Source organism: Erythranthe guttata, chromosome 2, assembly GCF_056151865.1.
Source record: "Erythranthe guttata isolate IM_541 chromosome 2, IM_541, whole genome shotgun sequence".
NCBI classification, from domain to species: domain Eukaryota; kingdom Viridiplantae; phylum Streptophyta; class Magnoliopsida; order Lamiales; family Phrymaceae; genus Erythranthe; species Erythranthe guttata.
In genome coordinates, this window is record NC_142534.1 from 15,527,875 (window position 1) to 15,550,703 (window position 22,829).

General features: G+C 33.2%; 5 protein-coding genes across 7 annotated transcripts; all 5 read right to left on the bottom strand.

Moving 5' to 3' along the window:
• Window positions 1-312: 312 nt before the first annotated feature.
• Window positions 313-2,896, bottom strand: LOC105954733 (non-specific phospholipase C4). Its single transcript, XM_088815076.1, has 4 exons — window positions 2,210-2,896; window positions 1,149-1,561; window positions 884-1,054; window positions 313-794 (listed from the first exon to the last, which is right to left on the bottom strand). The coding sequence occupies exons 1-4, from the start codon at window positions 2,839-2,841 to the stop codon at window positions 538-540; spliced, it is 1,473 nt and encodes a 490-aa protein (XP_088671202.1). The 5' UTR covers window positions 2,842-2,896; the 3' UTR covers window positions 313-537.
• Window positions 2,897-3,807: 911 nt separating this feature from the next.
• Window positions 3,808-7,439, bottom strand: LOC105954773 (non-specific phospholipase C4). The gene is made up of 4 exons (XM_012978453.2): window positions 6,660-7,439; window positions 5,164-5,576; window positions 4,906-5,076; window positions 3,808-4,299 (listed from the first exon to the last, which is right to left on the bottom strand). Exons 1-4 carry the CDS (start codon window positions 7,286-7,288, stop codon window positions 3,974-3,976), a joined length of 1,539 nt encoding a protein of 512 aa, XP_012833907.2. The 5' UTR covers window positions 7,289-7,439; the 3' UTR covers window positions 3,808-3,973.
• A 1,307-nt stretch (window positions 7,440-8,746) lies between these two features.
• On the bottom strand, window positions 8,747-12,175 carry LOC105954774 (non-specific phospholipase C3). The gene is made up of 4 exons (XM_012978454.2): window positions 10,983-12,175; window positions 9,970-10,379; window positions 9,709-9,879; window positions 8,747-9,338 (listed from the first exon to the last, which is right to left on the bottom strand). Exons 1-4 carry the CDS (start codon window positions 11,606-11,608, stop codon window positions 8,992-8,994), a joined length of 1,554 nt encoding a protein of 517 aa, XP_012833908.2. The 5' UTR covers window positions 11,609-12,175; the 3' UTR covers window positions 8,747-8,991.
• Window positions 12,176-12,280: 105 nt separating this feature from the next.
• LOC105954775 (RING-H2 finger protein ATL52) lies at window positions 12,281-13,490 on the bottom strand. Its single transcript, XM_012978455.2, has one exon. It carries the CDS (start codon window positions 13,488-13,490, stop codon window positions 12,468-12,470), a length of 1,023 nt encoding a protein of 340 aa, XP_012833909.2. The 3' UTR covers window positions 12,281-12,467.
• A 2,871-nt stretch (window positions 13,491-16,361) lies between these two features.
• On the bottom strand, window positions 16,362-22,707 carry LOC105954776 (uncharacterized). 3 transcript variants are annotated; one of them, XM_088812825.1, is made up of 20 exons: window positions 22,506-22,707; window positions 21,296-21,535; window positions 21,141-21,222; window positions 20,983-21,060; window positions 20,823-20,882; window positions 20,589-20,693; window positions 20,397-20,507; window positions 20,171-20,212; window positions 19,462-19,575; window positions 19,176-19,363; window positions 18,758-18,891; window positions 18,549-18,658; window positions 18,402-18,444; window positions 18,206-18,297; window positions 17,996-18,044; window positions 17,830-17,900; window positions 17,583-17,702; window positions 17,333-17,421; window positions 16,843-16,888; window positions 16,362-16,655 (listed from the first exon to the last, which is right to left on the bottom strand). In XM_088812825.1, exons 2-20 carry the CDS (start codon window positions 21,370-21,372, stop codon window positions 16,623-16,625), a joined length of 1,644 nt encoding a protein of 547 aa, XP_088668951.1. In that variant the 5' UTR covers window positions 21,373-21,535; window positions 22,506-22,707; the 3' UTR covers window positions 16,362-16,622. The 3 variants fall into 3 exon arrangements, with proteins under 3 accessions (XP_088668951.1, XP_088668954.1, XP_088668960.1); XM_088812828.1 differs by having other exon boundaries at window positions 21,623-22,689; XM_088812834.1 differs by having other exon boundaries at window positions 21,296-21,391; window positions 22,506-22,621.
• Between the last annotated feature and the right edge of the window lie 122 nt (window positions 22,708-22,829).

Below are 22,829 nucleotides of genomic sequence, written 5' to 3' on the forward strand. Positions count from 1 at the left end.
CAGTTTTCACCCCTCAAGTTTGCACCAATTCCACATTTGGCGCCTCATATTCACAAAAAATATATTTTGTCCCTCATGTTTCAAACATTCGACATTTTTAGCCCTTCCCGTCAAATTTTCATTAGTAATAACGGAATCAAACGTGTGTTGATAACTGCTTTAACTGACGAACTAACGGGAAATTGATGAAAATGACCAAAAATGTTGAATTATTGAAACACGAGGGATCAAATGTGTTTTTTGTTAATATGGGGGACCAAATGTAAAATCGATACAAACTTGAGGGATGAAAACTTAATTTTCCCATAAAACTGATAACAAATAATTCAGTATGCATTTACATAAAATTAACACAAAATTAATAACGTTATTGCCGATCAACATTTCAATGCTCCACAACTTTTGTTCTGTAAAGAACTAATCTTCTTTCTATTAAAACCAGCAAACACTTAATTCCAACTCTTTTTATTTTATTTTATTTTGAAGGAAATAAATAAATAAAACATTATTAAATAATTGGAAGCAAATTATATATATCTAGTCATCATGATCACCATTTCGGATAGCTTTCTCACATTCAAGCAAGAAAATGTTGAACACCTTGTCCACGTAATCGGCTGCTTCGGAGACGATCATGTGTTCGATCGGTTTATCTCGGAAAGGGCAGAACCAGAACCAGAAGGCCCCACATATCAATGCTTCAGCCAATTGCACCAACTCCATTTGGAACTCACTTATTTCTCTCTCTTCTTCCGCCTCGGCCTCGCGCAATTTCACCGGCTCGGGTAGGGTTTCTGTCGATCATCGAAATTTAATTTATTTATATTTTGATCATTTTATTGATTAATAAGGAGATCATAGGATTAATTAATTAATTAATTACCCGGGCAATCCGTCCTCGGGCTTTTTCGGTTAATCACTGCCTCAAATGTCCCGGCCCAAGCGTCGCGCTTCGTTAAGAAACCGTCAAGATTAAATATCTTCTTAACCGTTGCCGGTATTGAAGAATGCTCGAATTCCGATGTGGGATACGGCCCCGTTGGCCCATGCAACACTGCATATAATTAAATCACAACATTAGCTAATTTATTAATTTTACTAATAAATAAATTAATTAGGAAGGCTAATTATATATATACTATACTCACCAGTTCCTTTCTCAATCCAAGGAGAAATCATAATCGCCGGAACCCTAACTCCCAACCGGTCGAACCGGAAATTGTAAGGCTCCGGTCCGATTATTCCGTCAGGGCTCGGAACTCCGGTGACCGGAGTTGGCACATGGTCAAAGAATCCGCCATGCTCGTCGTAAATAATGATGAATAGCATTTCATTCCATTGAGGACTTGACCTTAATGCTTCGTACACTTCCTTCACGAATTTCTGGCCATGGCTTACATCGTGAGAAGGGTGGTCGTCGTTTGCCGGCAGTATTTTTAGATCGAAATATCGTTGTTCGATAACCACGTAGTTTGGTAATCTCCCCTCTTTGCAATGTTTCTTGAAATGAAGATCGAATTGATGGAAATTCGAACGCAAGCGGTGTAGTTTCCTCAAATTCCTGCCAAGAGAATTAAAGAAATTAAAATTAAAAAGAAAATTATCAATTAATTCAATTTATAAAAAAATAAAGTGTTGAATCCATTTATAATAATAATAATAATAATAATAATAATAATAATAATAATAATAATAATAATAATAATAATAATAATAATAATAATAATAATAATTCGGGCAAATTGCACATCACCCCCTGCAAATTTCTAATTTTCGCACTTACCCCCTCAAATTTTTTTAAAGTGAATGTCCCCTTCAAAATATTATTCTTGTTGCACATTGCTCCGATAGCAAAATTCCGATGGATTATTCATCGGAATTGAGGATTTTTGTTGCACATTGTCCCTTCAAATGTTATTTTTATTGCACGTTGCCCCTTAAAGATATTATTTTTTGCACATTGCCCCTTTAAAATTATTTTTGTTGCACAATGCCCTCCAAAAATTGACTTATGGGACAACAAAGTGCAATCAATATAATATTCGAAGGGAATTTTCATTTTCTTAATTTTTAGGGGTGAAAGTGTAAAAAATAGAAATTTATAGGGAGCAATATGCATTTTGTCCTAATAATAATTAAAAAAAATATTGCGGAACACCAACTTATAAATAAATAAAAATAAATGATAAAAGGATTTAAAAACCATTACTTGTAGAAAAGTGTAGCCGGGATATTCTGCCAGTAAATCCCAAAGCTCCGACCCGATTCGTCTAACGAGTCAAATATAGTTTTCTGCGGGTACCCTTTTAGCAACAGCTCTCTGTTATTACTGGTGGCGCCGTGTGACGTGGCGGAATGCACAAACAGCCTGTTCGGCTGCGTCGACGCCGGAACCGCCGCGAACCACCGGTCACAGACGGCGAACTCCGACACCAGCTCCTTGTAAACGGGTACGGATTCGGGTTTGAACCCGTTCATGACCGCAGTTGACATGCCACGTGTCTTCCTCTCTGCATCCTGAGCAAAACCCTGCATGGTGGGCTCCTTTTTCTCGCCGGCGGCGGATGATTCTTGACTCCATTGGACACCGAATATCTGCTCGTAAATCTCCTGGATTGAGTGACCCGGATCCGGGTCAACGTACACCGACCAGTCTCCGAAGAAAATCCGGTTCGAATCGGGGTTTGCTGTGGATAACGGGTTCGATTCGGATCCGGTGACGCCGTTGATTTCTGGGTTTAGGGTTTTCATCCAACCCAACATGTGATCGAATGAGCGGTTTTCTTGTACTAAAACCACTATTGTCTTGATCGGTGAAGTGTTTGATGTTAGACAAGCCATTTCTGTATTATTTTTTGTGAAGAAAGGGTTGTGGGAGATTATTTTGTTTTGGCTTATATATATAAGCTTGTTTATAAAGCGTGTTCTTTAAATTATTTTTTGTTTCTTTCTTCTTTTGTAAAGAGAAAGATTTGATTTTGGAAGAAAGTGATAATTAATCTTGTTCATAGTAATATTTCCTTTAACCGATATTATCATTTACATTTTTGGATAATATTTACTTTTTTTTTAAGATAAGTTTTACTTGATACAAAATGGGATAAATTACGGCCACATTCTCAAGTAAGGTCAAATTAAGAAGAAAAAATCTTTATGTTTAAGTAATTATAATTGCCTTCTTAACTATGAATTTTGTTACACGTCTATCTTTATGGTGTCAGATTCAACAAAATCTTCTAGATTAATATTCCACGGAATGTTTACCAGTTTGTAATTGTTTTGTGCAAAAATACAGTTTTTTGATGCAGCACAATCTAATATTTAAAAGTCATTGGACACATCTTATGATCATCTTATTTTAAAATGTAAAGCTCGAATGGGTAAAATAAGTATAAATTGTAGAAAATTACACACAATCGACAAGATTTCACTAAATTTGACACCACGAGAATAAACGTATAAAAAGATTTCTAATTACACAAACATAATTAATTTTTATTTTTATTTTGTAATTTGACCTTACTCAAGCGTAGACGTAATTTACCCTACAAAATATATAATCAATTTAATTCAACACCCTTTATTAAACGGGTAAAGTGAGATTTGAAATCTTTTTCCTCCTCTTTCAAGTCAATAAAAGTTTGGAACCAAATCTCAAATTAAATAATAATGGAAAATTGGGAAATGTAACATTCTTTAATTGATATTAAATATTTTAGCACAATGGAGGTGTAAGAAAATCTGATCCAGACTAGAAATTATGCTAAGCGTGTTCAAAACCTTCAATAGAAATAGCCAAAAAATGTATCAATTTCAAAAGAGACTTTATATATCTCTTACTCTTAGGACAAATAAACAAAAGTATTCTTGAAATTTGACCTATATATATATATATATATATATATATATATATATATATATATATATATATATATATATATATATATTGGAGCTTAATTAATAATTAGAAGAATCAATGGTGGCCACAAACGATGCAAGAGCATAACTTGGAGGCAAATGATCTATACTTTTCTGCAGGTGGTATACAAATAGTGGTTCCATCGGCACCATTTCGCGTAGCTTTGCGACACTCGTCCAAGAATCTCCCGAATGCCTTGTTTACGTAATCGGCTCCGTCAGAGACTTTCATTTTTTCGACTAGTTTATGCGGGAAAGTGTCGTCCCTGTGGTCCCCACACAGAACTGCCGACATATGCACCAACTCCTCTTGGAACTCACTGAGTCTCGCATCTTCTTTGGCCTCCGTCTCGCGCATTTTGACTGGCTCGGGTAGGGTTTCTGTGTCATCGGTTGTAGTTAGTGCAACAATTTTTTTTGTATATATATATATATATATATATATATATATATATATATATATATATATATATATATATATATATATATATAAATGTTGATATATTGTGTATTAAGGTAATTGAGATGTTAGTTATCAATTATCATGTTCATAGAGTAAAATGTTCAAGGTGCTAATTATGTACATTATATATCAAATTAATGTCTCCAGTATTAATTTTTTTTTTGACCTAGCTAGTTGGCCAAATCTTAGCTAATTACTAATTAGACATGTTTAATTATTTATTTTTTGATTAGGGGGTGGTTTCGACATTAAGGAGGTGCTTATATTCGACAATGTGCATTTCCACGAGTATTTAATTACAAATATACGCATGTAAAATGGAGGAATTGGAACAGAATTTTTTATTTTGCACTGATTTGATCCGAAATTCTTCGATTATTGGAACAATATTTTTCATTTTGACAATTCCAGTTTCCGACATTTTCAAAATTCTTTTAATTTTCTGTGCCGAATGATTTTGGTTTTATAAGATTTCGTCGTTGATCATTAATTAATAGATAAAGAATATGGGATTAATTAATTACCCGGGCAATCGGTCCGTGGGCTGTTTCTGCTAATCACCGTCTCGAAACTCCCCGCCCACGCATCCCTCTTCGTTAAAAACTCTTTTAAATTAAATATCTTTTTAACCGTTGCAGCTATTGAAGAGTGCTCGAATTCCGATGTCGGATACGGCCCCGAAGGCCCATGCAAAACTGCACAATAACAAATAATTCACCATTAATATTATCGAATTAATCGATTTTTGTTCTAATAAATTAGGAAATTAAAGCCCTACTCACCAGTTCCTTTCTCAATCCAAGGAGATATCATAATAGCCGGAACCCTAACACCCAACCGGTCGAACCGGAAATTATAAGGCTCCGGTCCGATTATTCCGTCGGGGCTGGGAACTCCGGTGACCGGAGTTGGCACATGGTCGAAAAATCCGCCATGTTCGTCGTACATAATAATAAATAGCATTTCATTCCATTGAGGACTTGACCTTAATGCTTCGTACACTTCTTTCACAAATTTTTGGCCTTGGTATACATCGTGAGAGGGGTGGTCGTCGTTTCCCGGTAGTATTTTTAGGTCGAAATATCGTTGTTCGATAACCACGTAATTTGGTAATTTCCCCTCTTTGCAATGTTTCTTGAAATCGAGATCGAATGGATGGAAGTTGTTCATTAAGTACTTTAGTTGCCTCAAATTCCTACCAAGGAAAAAAAGGAAAAAGCAAAAGATGTTCGTATAAAAATCCGATTGATCGAATCATAATAAGCATTTTCGAAAAATATAAAAATCAGATTTCTTGCAAAGTTGAAAAACTAATTTCAATTTCATTCTAAAACAATGCGGAAAAAATCTGAAATTGGAATTTCAAAACTTCGGAAACTGTAGTGAAAAAACTTATTCCAATTAAATTTGGAAATTTTCAGAACGGAATCGGCCGAATTTGAAAAATTCCAATTTTTAGTAACTTGATATGAGCCGAATTCGAAAAATTCCAATTTTTAGTAACTTGATATGATTAAAAAAAAATACACGTGTATTTTTTGTGAAGAAATCGAAAGATTAGGATATCGAAATCTAAAATAAATTACAATGCCAATGAAAAAAATCCAAAAAAAAAAAGTCGGGAATTGGATTTTTTGGAATTCAGATCGAATGAAAATTATTGTTTCAAAATCAAAAAAATTGTTATATCCCCAATTTCAGCACGAATTTATTGCACTAAAAAGTAAAATCTCTCGCCCCCAGGGTCCCATCTCTTGGTTCAACAAATATTTGATGAAAGGATATAAATTTACGGTTACTCAAGTTTCATCACGAATTCATGTCTAGAGTACTATAGATGTCATGTCAGTTAATTCACATGTGCTAATTAATCTATAATTCTTTTTAAGAACCATTTCTATTTTTTTTAAAAGCATGTATATAAGATTAAAGGATAAACTATGAAAACCTCTTAAACTTAGGCTAAATAATGATAAACACTCCCACTAAAATTCCTTGAAGTTTATTTCCGTCTTACAGTGTGATTTTTCACGGATTTACACAATTTCAAATATTTCCTTTTATTTCTAATCTATTTAACATAAGGTATAATAGAGTGTACACATTTTCTGTTAAAAAAATCGATCAACAGTTAATCATAGGGGAATTTCGGTTATTACGGATCACTAGGGGTGTTTTTCATTATTTAGCCTAAGTTGAGAGGGGTTTTCGCAATTTACCCAAAATAAATAAATAAAAATTAAGGAATAAAAACGATTGATTAATTAACCAGCATTACTTGTAGAAAAGTGTAGCCGGAGGGTACTGATAGTAAATCCCAAAGGTCCGACCCGATTCATCCAACGAGTCAAATATAGTCTTCTGCGGGTACCCTTTTAGCAGCAGCTCTCTATTATTACTGGTGGCGCCGTGTGACGTGGCGGAATGCACAAACAGCCTATTCGGCTGCGTCGACGCCGGAACCGCCGCGAACCACCGGTCACAGACGGCGAACTCCGACACCAGCTCTCTGTAAACGGGTACGGATTCGGGTTTGAACCCGTTCATGACCGCAGTCGACATCCCGCTGGCCTTCCTCTCTGCATCCTGAGCAAAACCCTGCATGGTGGGCTCCTTTTTCTCGGCCGATTCTTGGCTCCATTCGACACCGAATATCTGCTCGTAAATCTCCTGGATTGAGTGACCCGGATCCGGGTCAACGTAGACCGACCCGTCTCCGAAGAAGATCCGGTTCGAATCGGGGTTTGCTGTGGATAACGGGTTTGATTCGGATCCGGTGACGCCGTTGATTTCTGGGTTTAGGGTTTTCATCCAACCCAACATGTGGTCGAATGAGCGGTTTTCTTGTACTAAAACTACTATTGTCTTGATCGGTGAAGTGTTTGATGTTAGAGAAACGGCCGCCATTGTTGTTTTCTTGTTTTTGGATGTATTTGGAAGGAAAAGAAAGTTTGTGGGGTACTTTTTTGGTTGTTGATTTGTTTAGGGGTGCTTTGCTTATAAGTTTGTTTGAAGAGAGAGTTTTGATCTTGGAAGAAATATATAATAATATATATATATTAATGTGCACGTCTTGTTGAGTTATTAATTATGTAATCATACGTATAACATATAGTAATATATTTTTCTATAACGGCCTAATCATTCACATATTTGGATAAACATTTATCTATTTGTTATTTTGGAAATGTTAATTAATGTAATAAGATTAATTATATTGAAAAAATAATCCATTTAATTATTTTCTTTGTGCATAAAGATGCAGTAAGCACAGTCGTAAACGCAACAGATTTGATGTGGTGCACGTATAGTAGGATTATGCCTAGGCATAAAAAGCATATGCTAAACGTGTGAAAATGTAACTTTTAACAGAAAATTGACCAAAATGTTTTTAATTTTGAATTTTTTAAAGAAATTAATAAGGTCAGGGAATGGATATTTGACCTATTTTAGAGGAAAACTCATCAAAGTTCATAAATTGCAAAAATACCCTCTTATAATTTATAAAATGGGTAAATTACCATCACCTTCCCGAGGTAATAATCCCTTATTGTTTAGAAATTACATTCAGCTCCCGCACTTCGTAAATTTCTTACATCTACTTCCTATAAAAGAGTGTTAATATATGTAAGAAATCTACAAATTTTCAGGGGTGGATGTAAATGTGAAAAAAATGAGGAGTTTTTTCGTTAATAAACCTTACCTCGGGGCGGGTTGTAATGTACCCTAAAATTTAATTCAACTTGGCAAACTACACATAGTTGACGGGTAATGGTGAAATAAGAAATATGTGAAACTATTTTTACTTTTTCTTTTTTGTCCTTTTAAATTAAAATTAGCTACAAATCGAGAGGTTTGTTTGATAAATTTGATTGGTGTTCATATATTACTAATTAGGAAAAAAAGCTATTAGTGATTTACAAAAACCTTCATTAGGAAATAATAATTTTTTTTATTAGTCTATTATAATTCAATACTCAAAACTCTTCAATCTTCACACACTAAACTCTAAACATACATTTAATATACCTATATTAAATTTTGGGTAAATAGCACTTATCCCCCTATGGTTTGAACTTTATGCAGATGACCCCCTTATACTTTTAATATAGCAAATGACCCCTTGTATTTTAATATAAGCACATAACCTTCTTGTAGTTTCAAAAAAAATTATCGTCCTAATGAGCATGATTATTTACCAAGTAGAATACTATAGGGAGGTTATGTGCTTACTTTAAAAGTACAGGAGAGTTATATGCACAAAGTTCAAACTACAGGGTGGTCATGTGTGCTTATATTGTAAGTGCAAGGGGGTTATTTGCACAAAGTTCAAACCACAGGCGTTAAGTGCTATTTACCCTTAAATTTACACACAAGTTACAAATGTTTTTATTCCACAACAAAAGAAAAATGTAATTTTCACTTATTCATAGTACGTAGCATATGAACACAACATACAGCAAAATTACAACCAAATTCTTGAAAAAAAAAAAATTCAAATAAATCAAATAATTAAAAAACACACAAGCAACACAAGTGAAAGAAAATCCAAACCGCCCCATCCAATATAAATGGACCAAACTTTTCAATCGAAAAGAAAAAAAGCATAATTAATCTTGAATGCAAGTCAAACACGAAAATACTTTACTCGAAAACGACTTTCCAAGTCGTTTTCGTTTAGGCTGTTCTGCATGATCGCAAACAATGTGGGATTCGTCAGCTCCGTTTTTAACTGCATTATCGCAATCGTCCAAGAATTTCTGGAACGCCCCTCCCATGTAATCAACGGCCTCAACGACGCTCATGTCTTTTTTTAATATATTGTGGGGAAAATCTTCTTCTTTATGGTCACCTTTTAATACTGCACACAACTGCACTATCTCTTCTTGAAATTCTGTCAGCTTCGCTTCTTCGTTCGCCTCAGTTTCCCTCATTTTCGGAGCTTCCGTCAGAGTAACTGCAATAAATGGCGGTTCGTTAAATACTAATTTACGATCTTAGCATATCAATAATTTATTCGAAAAGTGGTTTTGAGTTATTTTAGAAGTGTTTCGTGTTTTCACCAAAATAATTTCGTAAAAGTGAAATTTCCACAAGACGTTGTGTATCTGTTTTCCAATAATATCGGAAGCAAAAACCCGAATAAGAAAGGTTTTTCAATGTGCTATATTCATATGCTATAGTTCCAACTATTGAAGAACAAGAACTCTTAGGCCTCGTTTGGTTGTAACATGCAATGGAATTACCTATTATAGTCCCGATAACCAAACAAGGCCTTAAATTGTTCTAATCAAAAAACGTAAATTAAATTAAATTAAATTAGTTACCAGGGCAATCAGTTCTTGGAGTAGTCCTGGTTAAGACACATTCAAATGTACCCGCCCAAGCGTCACGTTTCGTTAAAAACTCTTTCAAATTGAAAATCTTCTTAACTGTTGCCGGAATTGAAGAATGCTCAAATTCTGACGTGGAATACGGCCCCGAGGGTCCATGCAGCACTACATTAAAAAAAAAAAAAAATCACTATTTATGCCACAAACATAAGACTAATTAATAAAATTAGTAGTTGATAAAAATTATCGACAAACCTGTTCCAGGTTCAATCCAAGGAGAAATCAAGATGGCGGGAACCCTCACACCGAGGCGGTCGAATTTGAACTTATAAGGATCGGGGCCCACAATGCCGTCTGGGCTAGGGACACCTGTCACTGGGGTAGGGACGTGATCGTAAAATCCACCGTGCTCGTCGTATAATATAACGAATAATATTTCGTTCCACTGCGGGCTCGACCTCAACGCTTCGTACACTTCCTTGATGAAATTCTGACCCTCCGATACGTCGTGTGGCGGGTGGTCGTCGTTTCCTGGGATTTTTTTCGTCTCGAAATATCTTTGTTCGATTACTACATAGTTCGGTAGCTTCCCTTCCTTGCAGTGCTTCTTGAAGTGTACATCGAACTGGTGGAACTTTCTTACGTACTTCAATTTTCTCAGATTTCTGGATTTTTTTTTTAACTTTAATTAGAAAATTAATAAATATGTAAATATAAATTATAATGTTGCGATTTTTTAGATAATTAATTAATTAATTAATTAAAGACTATGAAAATTAATAAAAGAAAAGTAAAAGCCATCAGATGGTCATGATTGATGGCTTTGAATATGTGAGTGTGACAGCTAATTGGAGCAGATAATCTTAACTAATCTATGAGCTAATTACATAGGATTAAATATTTTAATGCCTCGTTAACAATGATAACGACAAGTTTAAGAATTTAAATCTTTGTTTAGGCACGAAAAACGATGAAGCTTAAGGCTTAATCAAATATTATTAACCACTAAATTATTCTGAGTAATTATTACCAAAAACATAATTAATTAACAAATTAAGAAATGATTGTTTTGTACCTACTAAATAAGATATTACAATTTCAGACAAATATCATTAGATGCAATCACATGATTAAACAATCACAAAATTTCTATAAAAATAAAATAAAATAAATCGAAAATCAATATATATGAAGACAATGTATGCATGATCGAAAGTCAATATACATCAAAACAAAATTTGTAAGAACATAAATACGAATCGTGGTACCTGTACAAGAGAGTTGAAGGAGGGTACTGGTAATAAATCCCGAACTCAAAACCACCTTCATCGACCGACTCAAAGATCGTCTTTTGCGGATAGCCTTTCACCATCGTCTTCGTGTCGTTCGCAGTCGCGCCATAAGAAGTCGCAGAGTGGATGAAAAGCCTGTTCGGCTGAGTCAAAGTAGGTATCGAAGAAAACCATCTGTCGCAAACAGCAAACTCGGTTATCAGTTGTTTATACACGGGTAAAGATTCCGGTTTAAACCCGGTCATCACTACATCCGCCATCCCTTTATTTATGCTCTCGGCTTGTTGAGCAAAGCCTTCCATTGTCGGAGCTAAGTCGTTGGACGAAGCTGATTCTTCGGTCCATTTGACACCGTAGATTTGCTCGTAGGTTGCTTCGAATGAATGGCCGGGATCGGGTTGGACGTTGGCCGGTTGGTGGCTGTAGTGGAGCCGAGTTGAAGTGGGGTCCGTTGTGGATAAAGGGTTCGATTCTTTTCCCGTTACGCCATCAATTTCCGGGTTGATTGACTTCATCCATCCCAGCATATGATCGAATGATCTGTTTTCTTGAACTAGGATTACAACTGTCTTGATGGGGTATTCTTTGGTATTTTCAGACATGGTTTTTTTCTTTTTCTTTCTTTCTTTCTGGTTTGTTTGATGGTTTTTGAACTATGGATGGTTGTAATGAAGAATTTGTAGTAGCTAGAGGGGTGGGGTGGGGTGGGGGGGTTGCTGGTGGCTGTTGAAAAGAAAGACTCAAACTTGAATAATGTTCTTATTGGACTGACTCAAAGACATGTAATTATCTATTTAATTAACATAATTGCAATTAAATATATATAAAAAAAAATCGACACGAGTCATGTTATCGGTGAAAACGTACTATTATTGACTCGATCTAGAAGCGATTCAGCAACTCCAGCAAATGGCACTGCTGTAAAGACTCGATTTTTAAGATAATTAGAAGTGTTAACAGGACAAGTTTAATGTAATATATATATAATGAATGCCAACTAATGAACCAACATGTGCATAGTTATAAAACAAACACTTGTTTTGTCCAAGGAAGAAAAACGGTATATTCGGACAATTTTTTTCAGAAATCGAGCTCGTGGGCACAGCCACTGTTTAGAAGGGGTTTTGTTTGCATCGAAGGTTGTATGCAGATATCAATGTCTGTATCTATTCGAAATCGAAAAACTAATTTTTGTCACTAATACCACTAAATTATACAAATTTGATAATTTAAATTTATGCATCAAACAATTTTCGCAAAAATTATGCAATCTGCAACAATTGATGTCTATAGATTCCTTATTATGTCGAATGTTTAGCAAGTTTTATCGAATCAAACGCGGAAAAATCGAAAGAAACTCCCGAGATACAAAAAACAAGAACACGTTGTCGACGAAATAACTTCATTTCTATTGGTAATAAATTTTGAAAAAAAATAAAAATAAAAATGTAGTATTGTACTTCAATTGGGGAGCATAGACTTCTTGCCTTTGTTCGACATGAATCTTCCGTTCGAAACGCACCTCTTCATCGCGACGGGGCTTCTAAGTAACAACACCCCGTCGTTGTCGTTCCTATTTACACTACCAAACTTGCTTTCTTCACCACCGTATAATACTCCGTTCGACGAACCAACCCCCCTCCAAAGCTCGTCACTTTCCACTTGCACGTACTCGTCAATCTCATCGAATTTCAAAATATCCGACACTAAAATCGGTCGTTGTGGCAAAGAAAATGCACCACCTAAAGAATCCCCTGCATTCTCGATTTCTTGAATACGAACAACAACATCATCAACATCATCATCAACATCGTCGTCATCGTTTATTATTACAACATTTTGTTGAGACAAACTCAATTCTTGATCATCCACCACCAAAACCAAGTCAACCGGCGGTTGACTTACGCAAGAATTCGCTAAAGCCACTACATTCGCGCGGCACAGCGGGCAATTCGAGTGCGATTTGAGCCACGTGTCGATACAAGGTAAATGAAAAGCATGGCTGCATTTCGGCAAAAGCCTCAAAGGCTCATTTTCTTGAAATTCACTCAGACAAACAGCGCATTCGGTGTCTTCGATCAAACCGTCGCCGTTTCGGTAATTGCAGACGGCGATTGCTTTAATAAGGGACTCGTCCATTCCGGCCGGGGCGACCCGGTACTGAATGTCCTGACCCGATTCGTTTTGATTCTCGTCGGATCTGGGTTCGGTGGTGTGGCCGCCGTCTGTGGTGGTGCTTCTTCTTCTCTTGCAGTAGCGCGTGACGACGGTGTAGTAGCCGACTAGAAGGACGGCGCCGGCGAGAACGCCGATGATGGCTATGATTAGTGGGGAAAAAGGGGCGGCGGAATCGTCGTCGGACGGCGGCGGAGGAGGGAAGATTAGGTAGCAGAACTGCGGGCAGTATATGCTGCAGATTCCTAATGAACAGTCTCTGTAGCTGTCGTACGGTGTGTATGGATTTTGATTTGCTACAGAACCCATGTCTGAAAAAAAATAAAAAAATTATATATGGTTGATTAGGGTTTCGAACAATCTACGCATGATTCGCCATTGTCGGAAAATAAAAAAATTGGAAAGAAAATTTGGGGTTTGATGAGAGAATTGTCTGAAAACCCCAATAGAGCTTTGAAGTGAAGGAAACTAAAAGTGAAAGCTGAAATTCATGTCCACTTTTTTTTTTTTTTTTTTTTTTTTTCTTTTTTTTATGTATTTATTTTTTTTTTTTTATTTTTGTCCCCAAGAAAATTCCCTTATTTACTTTTACATCATATCAAGAATCCATGCTTTTTTTCTTTTTTTCCTTTTTTTTTTTTTTTTTTTTTTTTTTAATTTAACCTACTTAACAACCAATTTAGTTAGCATCCGTAATGCTCAACCGTCAAGTAGAAATTGGACGGATCGGAATTAAATTACCACTTCTAATAAATTTTTCGGAAGTGAAATTTCAACTCCGGTCCAAAAAAAAAAGATCGGAAATAAAATTGAATTGGAAAAATGTATTCTAAAATCGGATAATTTTGGATAAGAACCTAGAAAAGTCAGAAATTACATTTTTTTTTATTTCACATCTAATAGAAAATACATGAGACGGATCGGAGTTAAATTACCACTTCTAAAAATAATCAATTTTTTTGAAGTGAAATTTCAACTTCGATCCAGAAAAAGTCTGGGAAGAAATCGAATTGATAAAATATGATCTAAAATTGAAAATTTTCGAACCATAATTGAAAGAATTCAAAAATTACATTTATTTTATCTCACCTATAATAATAATAAAAATAAATATTGACTATAAATACAATTATCCAAATAAACACTTTTTAAAATTGTTTCTGAACATTAAAATTGAATCAAAAATTGAATGTAACATATATTTCAGTTACGATCCAAAATATTTCGAAAAAAACCACTAAATCGGAATATTCAGAATTGGAAACAGGAAATATTGTTCTAAAATCGAAAAAAAATTCGTATCGAGAAATCAACTCAAGACTAGAAAAGCCTATAATATAAAACAATTCCAAACTCTATATTTAGTCTAATCTAGCTAGGTTTAGACTATGGTCCTCATCTACTTTTTCTTTCTTCAAATTGGCTTTTACTTTGTGAAAATTGCTTTATAGGGACCAAGATAATTTCGAATAAGGCCCCAATGATTCAAGAGAAGTAGTGGACTGAAAGCAACATACTACCCAACTATATTATTTTTTTCATTATTAAATTAATTAATTTATGGTTTGTTGACCAAAGAGAGGATTTTTTATTGGCCTTGTAATAAAAAAATTGCTTTAGTAATTATTACACAAAGTAGGAAAATTTTATTTATGTAAAAACCCCTTATTTTGTAAAAAAATCGGTACCCATGTATTTGTAAATTTCTTGCATCCACCCCTCTACAAAAATGTGTGAAGGTAAGAAATCTATAAATTATAGGATGGTGGGTGTAATTATAGAAATATAAGGGGTTTTTTTATAAATAGACTTTACCTCAGGGGTAGAAGTAATTAACCCTTATTATATATATATATATCACCCCATTTTGTCACAACTTCCAAAAAATTGGTCGAGAAAAAACCATATGTTATACTAAAAATGATGTTACTTATAAAAGAACAATACCATGTATGATGAAGCAATATTGTCCAATTGTACTAAAGTGGTCCTATATAAATAGTACCAGGTAAAAGTAGGTGCATTCATGAATTTAGTGGTTTATATAATTGTTCAAAATTGTTTTCATTTTTTTATTAAACTTTTAAAATTATAATCGAACTTGGTTTGATTTGCAATCGGGTCGAGGTTGAACAAACTTAAACTGACCTCGAGGCGAGTTCGATATCTTGTCAAACAAAAATAAGCGTTCAATTTTATTCTTTTAAGTTGCATTAATAAATCAAACTCGGAGAATCTTTATCGATCAATTCCGAGTCGAGTATCGAATAGTTTATTTCATTTTCAGGCAAAGATAAAAAAAATATATATATATGTAGGGTGTCTTTCTATAAAGTTATAGTAAATATAAAAATTATTCTTGAGAATGAGTTCTTAAAATACAATACATATAAGATTCTCTTTTTTTTTTCCTTATCTATTTATTTATTTTATTTTATTTTATTTATTTATTTATTTTTATTTTTTGTGATGAATCATCATATATGAAAAAAATCTAAGTTATCGAGAAACGACACAATTATTGACCGCCCCACCATGTACAGGTCCGGCCCACCACAATGAAATTGACCTAACTATATAAACAATTGAATTATTATTAATAATGGTAAATTACGGGCCAACCCCGAGGAAAAGTAAAATTACAAAAGAAACCCTCTTATTTGAATAATTACAAAACCCCCCTTCAACTGTAAATCTTCTTACATGTCCACCCTTAAGGTGTCAAATTCAACATAATCTTCTAATTTTGTGAAATGTTCTCTAGTTTGTACTTGTTCTGCTGCAAAAACTCAATTTCCAATGCACCACAATCTGATATTTACAAGTCAAGAAACACATCCTATGATCATCTTGTTACGAAATGTGGAGCTCAAATAGGATAAAACGAGTACAAGATTCCACTAAATTTGACACCGTAAATGTGGACATTTATTTATACTTGAGAGTATCTTATAGAGGATTTTTTTTGTAATTTGACCTTACCGCTGGGGTAACTGTAATTTACCTATTATTATTATATTCTATTCTACATAGTTTTTTTCACAGTATCTTCAACTTATTTTCATTAATTACCATGAATTTTGTTTTATATATATATATATATATATATATATATATATATATATATATATATATATATATATATATATATATATATACATATATATATATATTAAAGTATTGGGAAATTGAGATATAAATCCTCTACAAATTATCACCATATTACATGGTATGAATCAGAAGTAATGAACTGTACAATTACATTGTTATTACAACTTACAACACAAACATTAAGGAAAATTGGATACACACTAAATTTTTTTTTCAATTTTTTTGACCTCAACTGTAAAGCAAAACTGTAGGTATTTTCTCTATTCCGAGAAAAAAATAAATGAAGAATGTCTATAAAAACAGTGCAGCTACGATACGACAAATATACGATCATGCTTTACCCTTTCGTTTTTCATCCAAAGCCTGTTTCATCAAGTGTAAAAATTATTAAATAATTAGCTTAGATAAGTAAATATTTAAATATTACCGAAGGTTGTTTTATGTTCCATATTTACTTAATTCTTCGTGAAAGCATTAATAAAAAAAAAACGGGGAATTTTCTCATAAAACACGGTGAATTGTATAACAGAGTATATAGAGAAATAAATACCTTGCTCTGGAAGATTCTCATTGTCAACACGAGCGCATCTCGTTTTCTACATAGCAAAAACGAAAGCATGTTGTTAGGCATATAAAAACTCAATGTTCAATAGGAAATAGATAATAATAATAATAATAATAATAATAATAATAATAATAATAATAATAATAATAATAATAATAATAATAATAATAATAATAATAATAATAATAATAATAATAATAATAATAATAATAATAATAATAATAATAATAATAATAATAATAATAATAATAATAATAATAATAATAATAATAATAATAATAATAATAATAATAATAATAATAATAATAATAATAATAATAATAATAATAATAATAATAATAATAATAATAATAATAATAATAATAATAATAATAATAATAATAATAATAATAATAATTATTATTATTATTATTATTATTATAAATAAATAAATAAAATAAAAATAAAAATAAAATAACCAAGGTATTATTATTACCTAATATCATTGCTTGTGCTAAAGGGATACGACGAGCCATTTGAACATGTCAGGACAAACTGCGCCGAGAGGCCACTTGGTATTTTAATCTGAAAAGTGTACGCAAAATAAAATATTACAAAATTAAAAGGACCAAAAAAAAAATATATTCACGAGTTCTATAAAATTGCCTAATATATTTATTATTGTAATTTAAAAATTAAAACTTTTACTAATGGACCAATGGTGATTAAGAAGTAAAGATGCATACCAACAAATCTTTAGAATATTTCTCCGAAATTACGGCATCTTGTTTTCTTTCATCCTTAACCTGAAAGCCTGACCTCCTCAAAATTAAAGTTGCGGGCTCCCAATTCTCAGACGAATCTAACTGTAAAATATTTAAAATAAATTTCCAATCAAAAAAACATTGTGACATACAAGATTATTTTAATTTTTGCAATTTAAATTTATATGTTAAAAAATAAAAATAAAAAAATAAAAAAAACGATACATACAAGAATGAAGACAGTAAATGCTGCCTGGCCTTTCGCGATATAGTTATCTATCTCGTCTTGCATTTCTTCATCTGCAGCGTAAAATTATAATATACACAGATTTTTAAATAATAAAATCGACACGACTAAAGGGAAATCGATCGTATTTTAATGAAATTGCACTCACCGCACGTAATCTTGTTTTGGTCATTCGCGAAGATTCTGACAATATCACCCTGAAAATATACGCAATTCGGCGTGCAAATTATTAATATGACATTTCGGAATATTGCAAATAGGTGAACGAAACGGCTAAATAATAACTCAATAATGAAAAATTAATATTCGCAAATTGTTTCTTTAAATAAGATTTAAATTTGAAATAAAACTGCATTACCTGTCGTCCTTGATCATCCATCGGTATGCACTCAACAGCAATAAGTTTATCGACATCGTCAGCTGTCACTATGTAATCTGGATTCGTAGCTCCTTAAAAAAAAAAAAAATAGATACGTAAAAATATATTTCACAAAAAAAAAAAAAAAAAAAAAAAAAACAAGATGAATAAATAAACATCCTTTTTATACACTTACCTTCAATATACTGCCTCGTGCCATCTGGATAATGACGAACCCACTAGTAATTCGGTCGAAAAAATGGCAAAAGAAAAGATCAGTACAAGCGATTCCCTAAAAATGTAAACGAATAAATAAAATTACGAAAATACCCCTCGCTCGTACCTGAAACATGCAGAGAGAAGTTCCACGAACAGGAAATCCGCAGCCTAAGAGTTTACATCCCGGTTTAGCGTCACCGATAATTTGAAAGCCTTCTATTCCAGGACCATCTCCTGTAATAAAAAATTCTATCATACATCGTATATAATATATAATAAATAAATAAATAAAAAGAAAATGCTACTGTGTCGTAATATATTAAATGTGCCTACCTTCTGAACCAAAAGAACCGACACTGTCATTCGTTATCGGAGGCTGTGAAAATTGATCAGCATTTATTCGATCGGATCCCGACTGAAACCCGTTTCTTTCTAGCATAATGTCCATAGTATTGCTTGGGGCATTTCTGTAATTTTTAATCTGTCAGCATAAATAAATTTCTTGATATTGAAACAAAAAACTGACTATAACATGCTTTAGATTGACTCGTTGCTACTAATTTATAATCCACATTAGAAAAATACACAAGCATAAATCCGAGTGAGGTTAAAGCTAATCCAAATCAGCAATTTTCTGAGTAGAATCACTACGAAGATGCAATTCGTTTCCAAAAAAAATAAATATTTCTAAAACCACGAAGAACGGAATTAAAAAATTCATAAAAACTCAAAAACAAAAATTAATGCCAACCTATCAATTTGAGGCGGTAAAGTCCTTCCAAAACCCTCGTTATCCGGAAACTGTCGCATCTCAAAACTGCGTGTAAGGCTTTTGACTTGTTTAAGGTCATTGTCTTGCACGTATCTTGCCACGTCATCACCGGTTTCCAAATTTTTCCCGTCAATATAATTGCTATAGTGAGGAAATCCTTGCACACCCTACATAAACAAAGGTCGGTGACAAAACAATACTCTCTATTACTACAAACTTAAATTGCCTTCCCTAAAAAAACGATAAAATTACAGCAATTAATTACCGCAGAGCTGCTAGGAATTTGGCTGCCCCTCGAACTAAAACCCGGAATTTCTTTTTCAACAAAACCATTTCTCGAATTATTTCCGATCATGGAATTTACTTCTGCAAGTCTCGCCTGCATGTAAATAATTCTTTATTACCTTTATTCATATTGCGCTGCTAAAATATTACTAATATGCCATTGAGTTTGCTGATCCAAAAAAGGCAGAAATATCAAACAATTATCTATAATCAAACTATCCAAGTAAAGAAAAATACCGAAGTGCCAATGCACAGAGGTCGTTTGCTGGTAAATGCAATTTGTTTAGCACTAAAAATGAACTGTTTAAAAAATTCCAGGTAATTTATCGTTACGGATCAGCCTATCAGGTTGACATTTTCTAGTACAATTGTTGCTTAACCAACTCATATTCATCCTATATTCGCAACAAATACACATTGCAGGACCTATAGTCTAGTTCGAAGGTAGTTAAAAATCGGGACTAAAATTGTAGGATTTTACGATTTTACAACCAATAAATTGTAAAAATTCGTGTAAAATCCTAAACCAGGTAAAATTGTTAGGAATCGGGATCAAATTTGGTAAAATCGTTAAAATCACAATTCAATAGAAATGAATTTGTCAAATAGGAGCAAAGATTATTTACGCCATTAACGAAACACAAATCAATAGAACGTGTGCGAAATAAGCAGGCGATGTACAAGCTTACATGCGAAGTTCTTATCTTCAACTGCAGTTGATCATGCAAGTGCTGCAAAAATCAAAAGATCATAACTAAAAGTTCCAGAAAGTCAAACTCGTCGATTGGAACACATTATATAACTATCCAAAAAGATCCGAATTTTTCTTTTTTATATTTAATGTAACTAAATAATAAAGTTAAACAATATCACTTTGCTAATAAATATATATAAAAAAAAAATTAAAAAAAACACCTTAATGCTGTTGGTTAGAGCAGAGGCATTCGTAACATGAGGCATAGCACCACATTCAGCCAATATTCCGAGCATAGATGTAGTAAATATATGTTTCTCATCCTCTGCCACCTGGACCCCACAGAAATATTTTATATATACATAATCCATATCTAGAGTAACATAGTAAGAACGTGTCAACCGAGTATTTACCTTTAACTCATTCAACAAGTTTAAATTTACTTCGAGATCACCTTTCCTTCGTGCCAACTCGTTTGATGCAGAAGTTATAACTTCACTCTGCTTCTCGTCTAGCGCCTGGAACCAAAATTACGTTATTTCATACATTAGCCTATGTCAAAATGAAATAAAAATAAATAAATAAATAAACAAGACGTATTTTAAGCTAAATGAAAAACAATTAAAGAAAGGACAGATGTAACGAACCATCCGTAACTCCGAGAATCTCTTTTCGAGTGTATATTTCTCATTCAACAACTGTGAGTCCTACAAATCATATAAAACAGTATAAACCTCGCGCAAACGATACGGAAGTATGCCTATATATGTATCTATATGTTATATCGTAAAAACATATAAGTCTTACTCTAATACTCGCAAGAGCAATTTGCTCCCTAAGTTGCATAATTTCCTTCTCTTGAGCTCTAGCCCGTGAAATTAGTTCCTACAACGCATTTCATTTCAATTTATATTTTAAAAAAAATTACACCAACGCCTAATCGTCTAAAGAAAATAGACGAGTACCATAGTTTCTCGATCTTCGGACTGGTTCGTATTTTCTTTCCCCTTCACATTTTTTTGTACAGAGCTTGCTTCTAAGTTGTGCCTGTGAGCAAATTAATATTCGACTTGAAGAATTTCGAAGGCCTAAACAAAAAGGTCGATTAAATTATATGTACCTGCTTGTGGATTCCGAGATTTGTGGCTGAGTATCGATATTCTTGTGGCCGTTAGCAGAAGTTTCCCCAGAAAACATTGCCGTTTTCAATATACGTCCACAAAACGAAGCGAGTTTAGTGCACACAGGTCATTTTACTAAACACACTCCACTACAAAATAAGATCGTATACTTGAGTTTCTTTATTCGATAGTCGATACTAGCAATAACGGCCCTCCCCGTAAGACTTGCTTTGAGGAGCCTGACCAAAGAAGCACAAAGAATATAAAGTCTCGATCTCTAGAGTTCAGACATATTTAAACAATTTAGTAACGAATATAGGAAACACCTGTAAGAGAAAATAGCATACTATAAAAAGCAGGCGTGCGTCAGGAGAAGCAAATCGTAATGTGATTCACCGGGAAATTTTAAACATGGATTTTTGCATTTGGAATTACGACACTTGAAAGCAGAACTCTCGTAAAATTGACAAGGAATTTTTTTAGGTAATAACAAATAAATAAATGTGTTAGGACACGAAGAGGTGACACGTGTTAGAACGCGGTATAAACAGTCTTTTCTTTTACATGCTAAAGCTGTGGAAAAACAGATACAGAACATAGTTGTTTAGTCGTAACCGAAAACATTAATTAGAATCGAAAAAAGAAACAAAAAACCACAATTACTATCAACCTGTGCACACCGCACAATCCTCGGAAGTAGAAATCGCAAATTCGGAATAAAAAACAACTGTAAATACCATCAAACAATACGCTAAAATAAAATCCCTATCGATCCATAAAACGGGTAAATTAGAAGGGCTCATCCCCAATAAATCAGAATATATGCAATGAATTTAACCACTCAATCAAAAGTTAACCATCAAAAAACTAAACTACAAGAAACAGCAAACAAATGAATCTATTGTTCTGGTTAAATCATATTAATACCCTTTGAACTAACTTAATTAACAGTAAACATCAAAATCAAAATCAAAATCAAAAGCAAAGTGACAACAATCAAGATTCACTAAACTTCAAGAAAATTGAAACCCATTACTTACATAAACATAACAAAATGAACACCCAGAAAAAAAACAAAATTAATCGATTGTCTGAACAACCCAGTAAGAAATGAGTACAGATTGCGGTGAATCCATGCATAATTCACATAATCTTTCAAACAAAATTTCGACAATTGGAAAAAACAAATTAAATAGTGGGTTTCTTTACCTTTGTGAATTAGTGAAAACTATGATTGAAAAACCTCAATAATTAAGACTAAAGAATCGAGAAAAATGGGTCTCCGGAGAAAGAGAGAAAGGCGAAGAATTTGAGAGATTTTAACAACGTTGGCATCAGAAAAGTCAGATGCCGAGTCCTTGGAGATTTTTTTTCTTTCTTTCTATTTTTCCCCTCAACCGCAACACTGTATGTATATATATTTTATTTATTTATTAATTAATAAAAAATAAATTATATTATATAATAAAAAATAAAAAAAATTAAAAAAAAGGAAATATCAGATTGTAGACTAATGAATGTGAAAAGCTGGTC

Bases quoted from the DNA above. Each gene is read 5' to 3' on its own strand.
- LOC105954773 (XM_012978453.2), bottom strand. From the start codon at position 7,288: ATGGCGGCCGTTTCTCTAACATCAAACACTTCACCGATCAAGACAATA. The intron at 5,077-5,163 runs GTGAGTAGGGCT...GTTATTGTGCAG, and splicing joins TTGGATTGAGAAAGGAACTG to TTTTGCATGGGCCTTCGGGG. The intron at 4,300-4,905 runs GTAATTAATTAA...CCGATGACACAG, and splicing joins CCCACGGACCGATTGCCCGG to AAACCCTACCCGAGCCAGTC.
- LOC105954733 (XM_088815076.1), bottom strand. From the start codon at position 2,841: ATGGCTTGTCTAACATCAAACACTTCACCGATCAAGACAATAGTGGTT. The intron at 1,562-2,209 runs GTAATGGTTTTT...TTCTCTTGGCAG, and splicing joins CCGGCTACACTTTTCTACAA to GAATTTGAGGAAACTACACC. The intron at 1,055-1,148 runs GTGAGTATAGTA...AATTATATGCAG, and splicing joins TTGGATTGAGAAAGGAACTG to TGTTGCATGGGCCAACGGGG.
- LOC105954775 (XM_012978455.2), bottom strand. From the start codon at position 13,490: ATGGGTTCTGTAGCAAATCAAAATCCATACACACCGTACGACAGCTAC.
- LOC105954774 (XM_012978454.2), bottom strand. From the start codon at position 11,608: ATGTCTGAAAATACCAAAGAATACCCCATCAAGACAGTTGTAATCCTA. The intron at 10,380-10,982 runs GTACCACGATTC...AAAAAAATCCAG, and splicing joins CCTTCAACTCTCTTGTACAG to AAATCTGAGAAAATTGAAGT. The intron at 9,880-9,969 runs GTTTGTCGATAA...TTTTTAATGTAG, and splicing joins TTGGATTGAACCTGGAACAG to TGCTGCATGGACCCTCGGGG.
- LOC105954776 (XM_088812825.1), bottom strand. From the start codon at position 21,372: ATGTTTTCTGGGGAAACTTCTGCTAACGGCCACAAGAATATCGATACT. The intron at 19,364-19,461 runs GTAATTAATTGC...TTGTTTATGTAG, and splicing joins AAATTCCTAGCAGCTCTGCG to GGTGTGCAAGGATTTCCTCA. The intron at 18,045-18,205 runs GTAATGCAGTTT...GTATATTTTCAG, and splicing joins TGGATGATCAAGGACGACAG to GGTGATATTGTCAGAATCTT.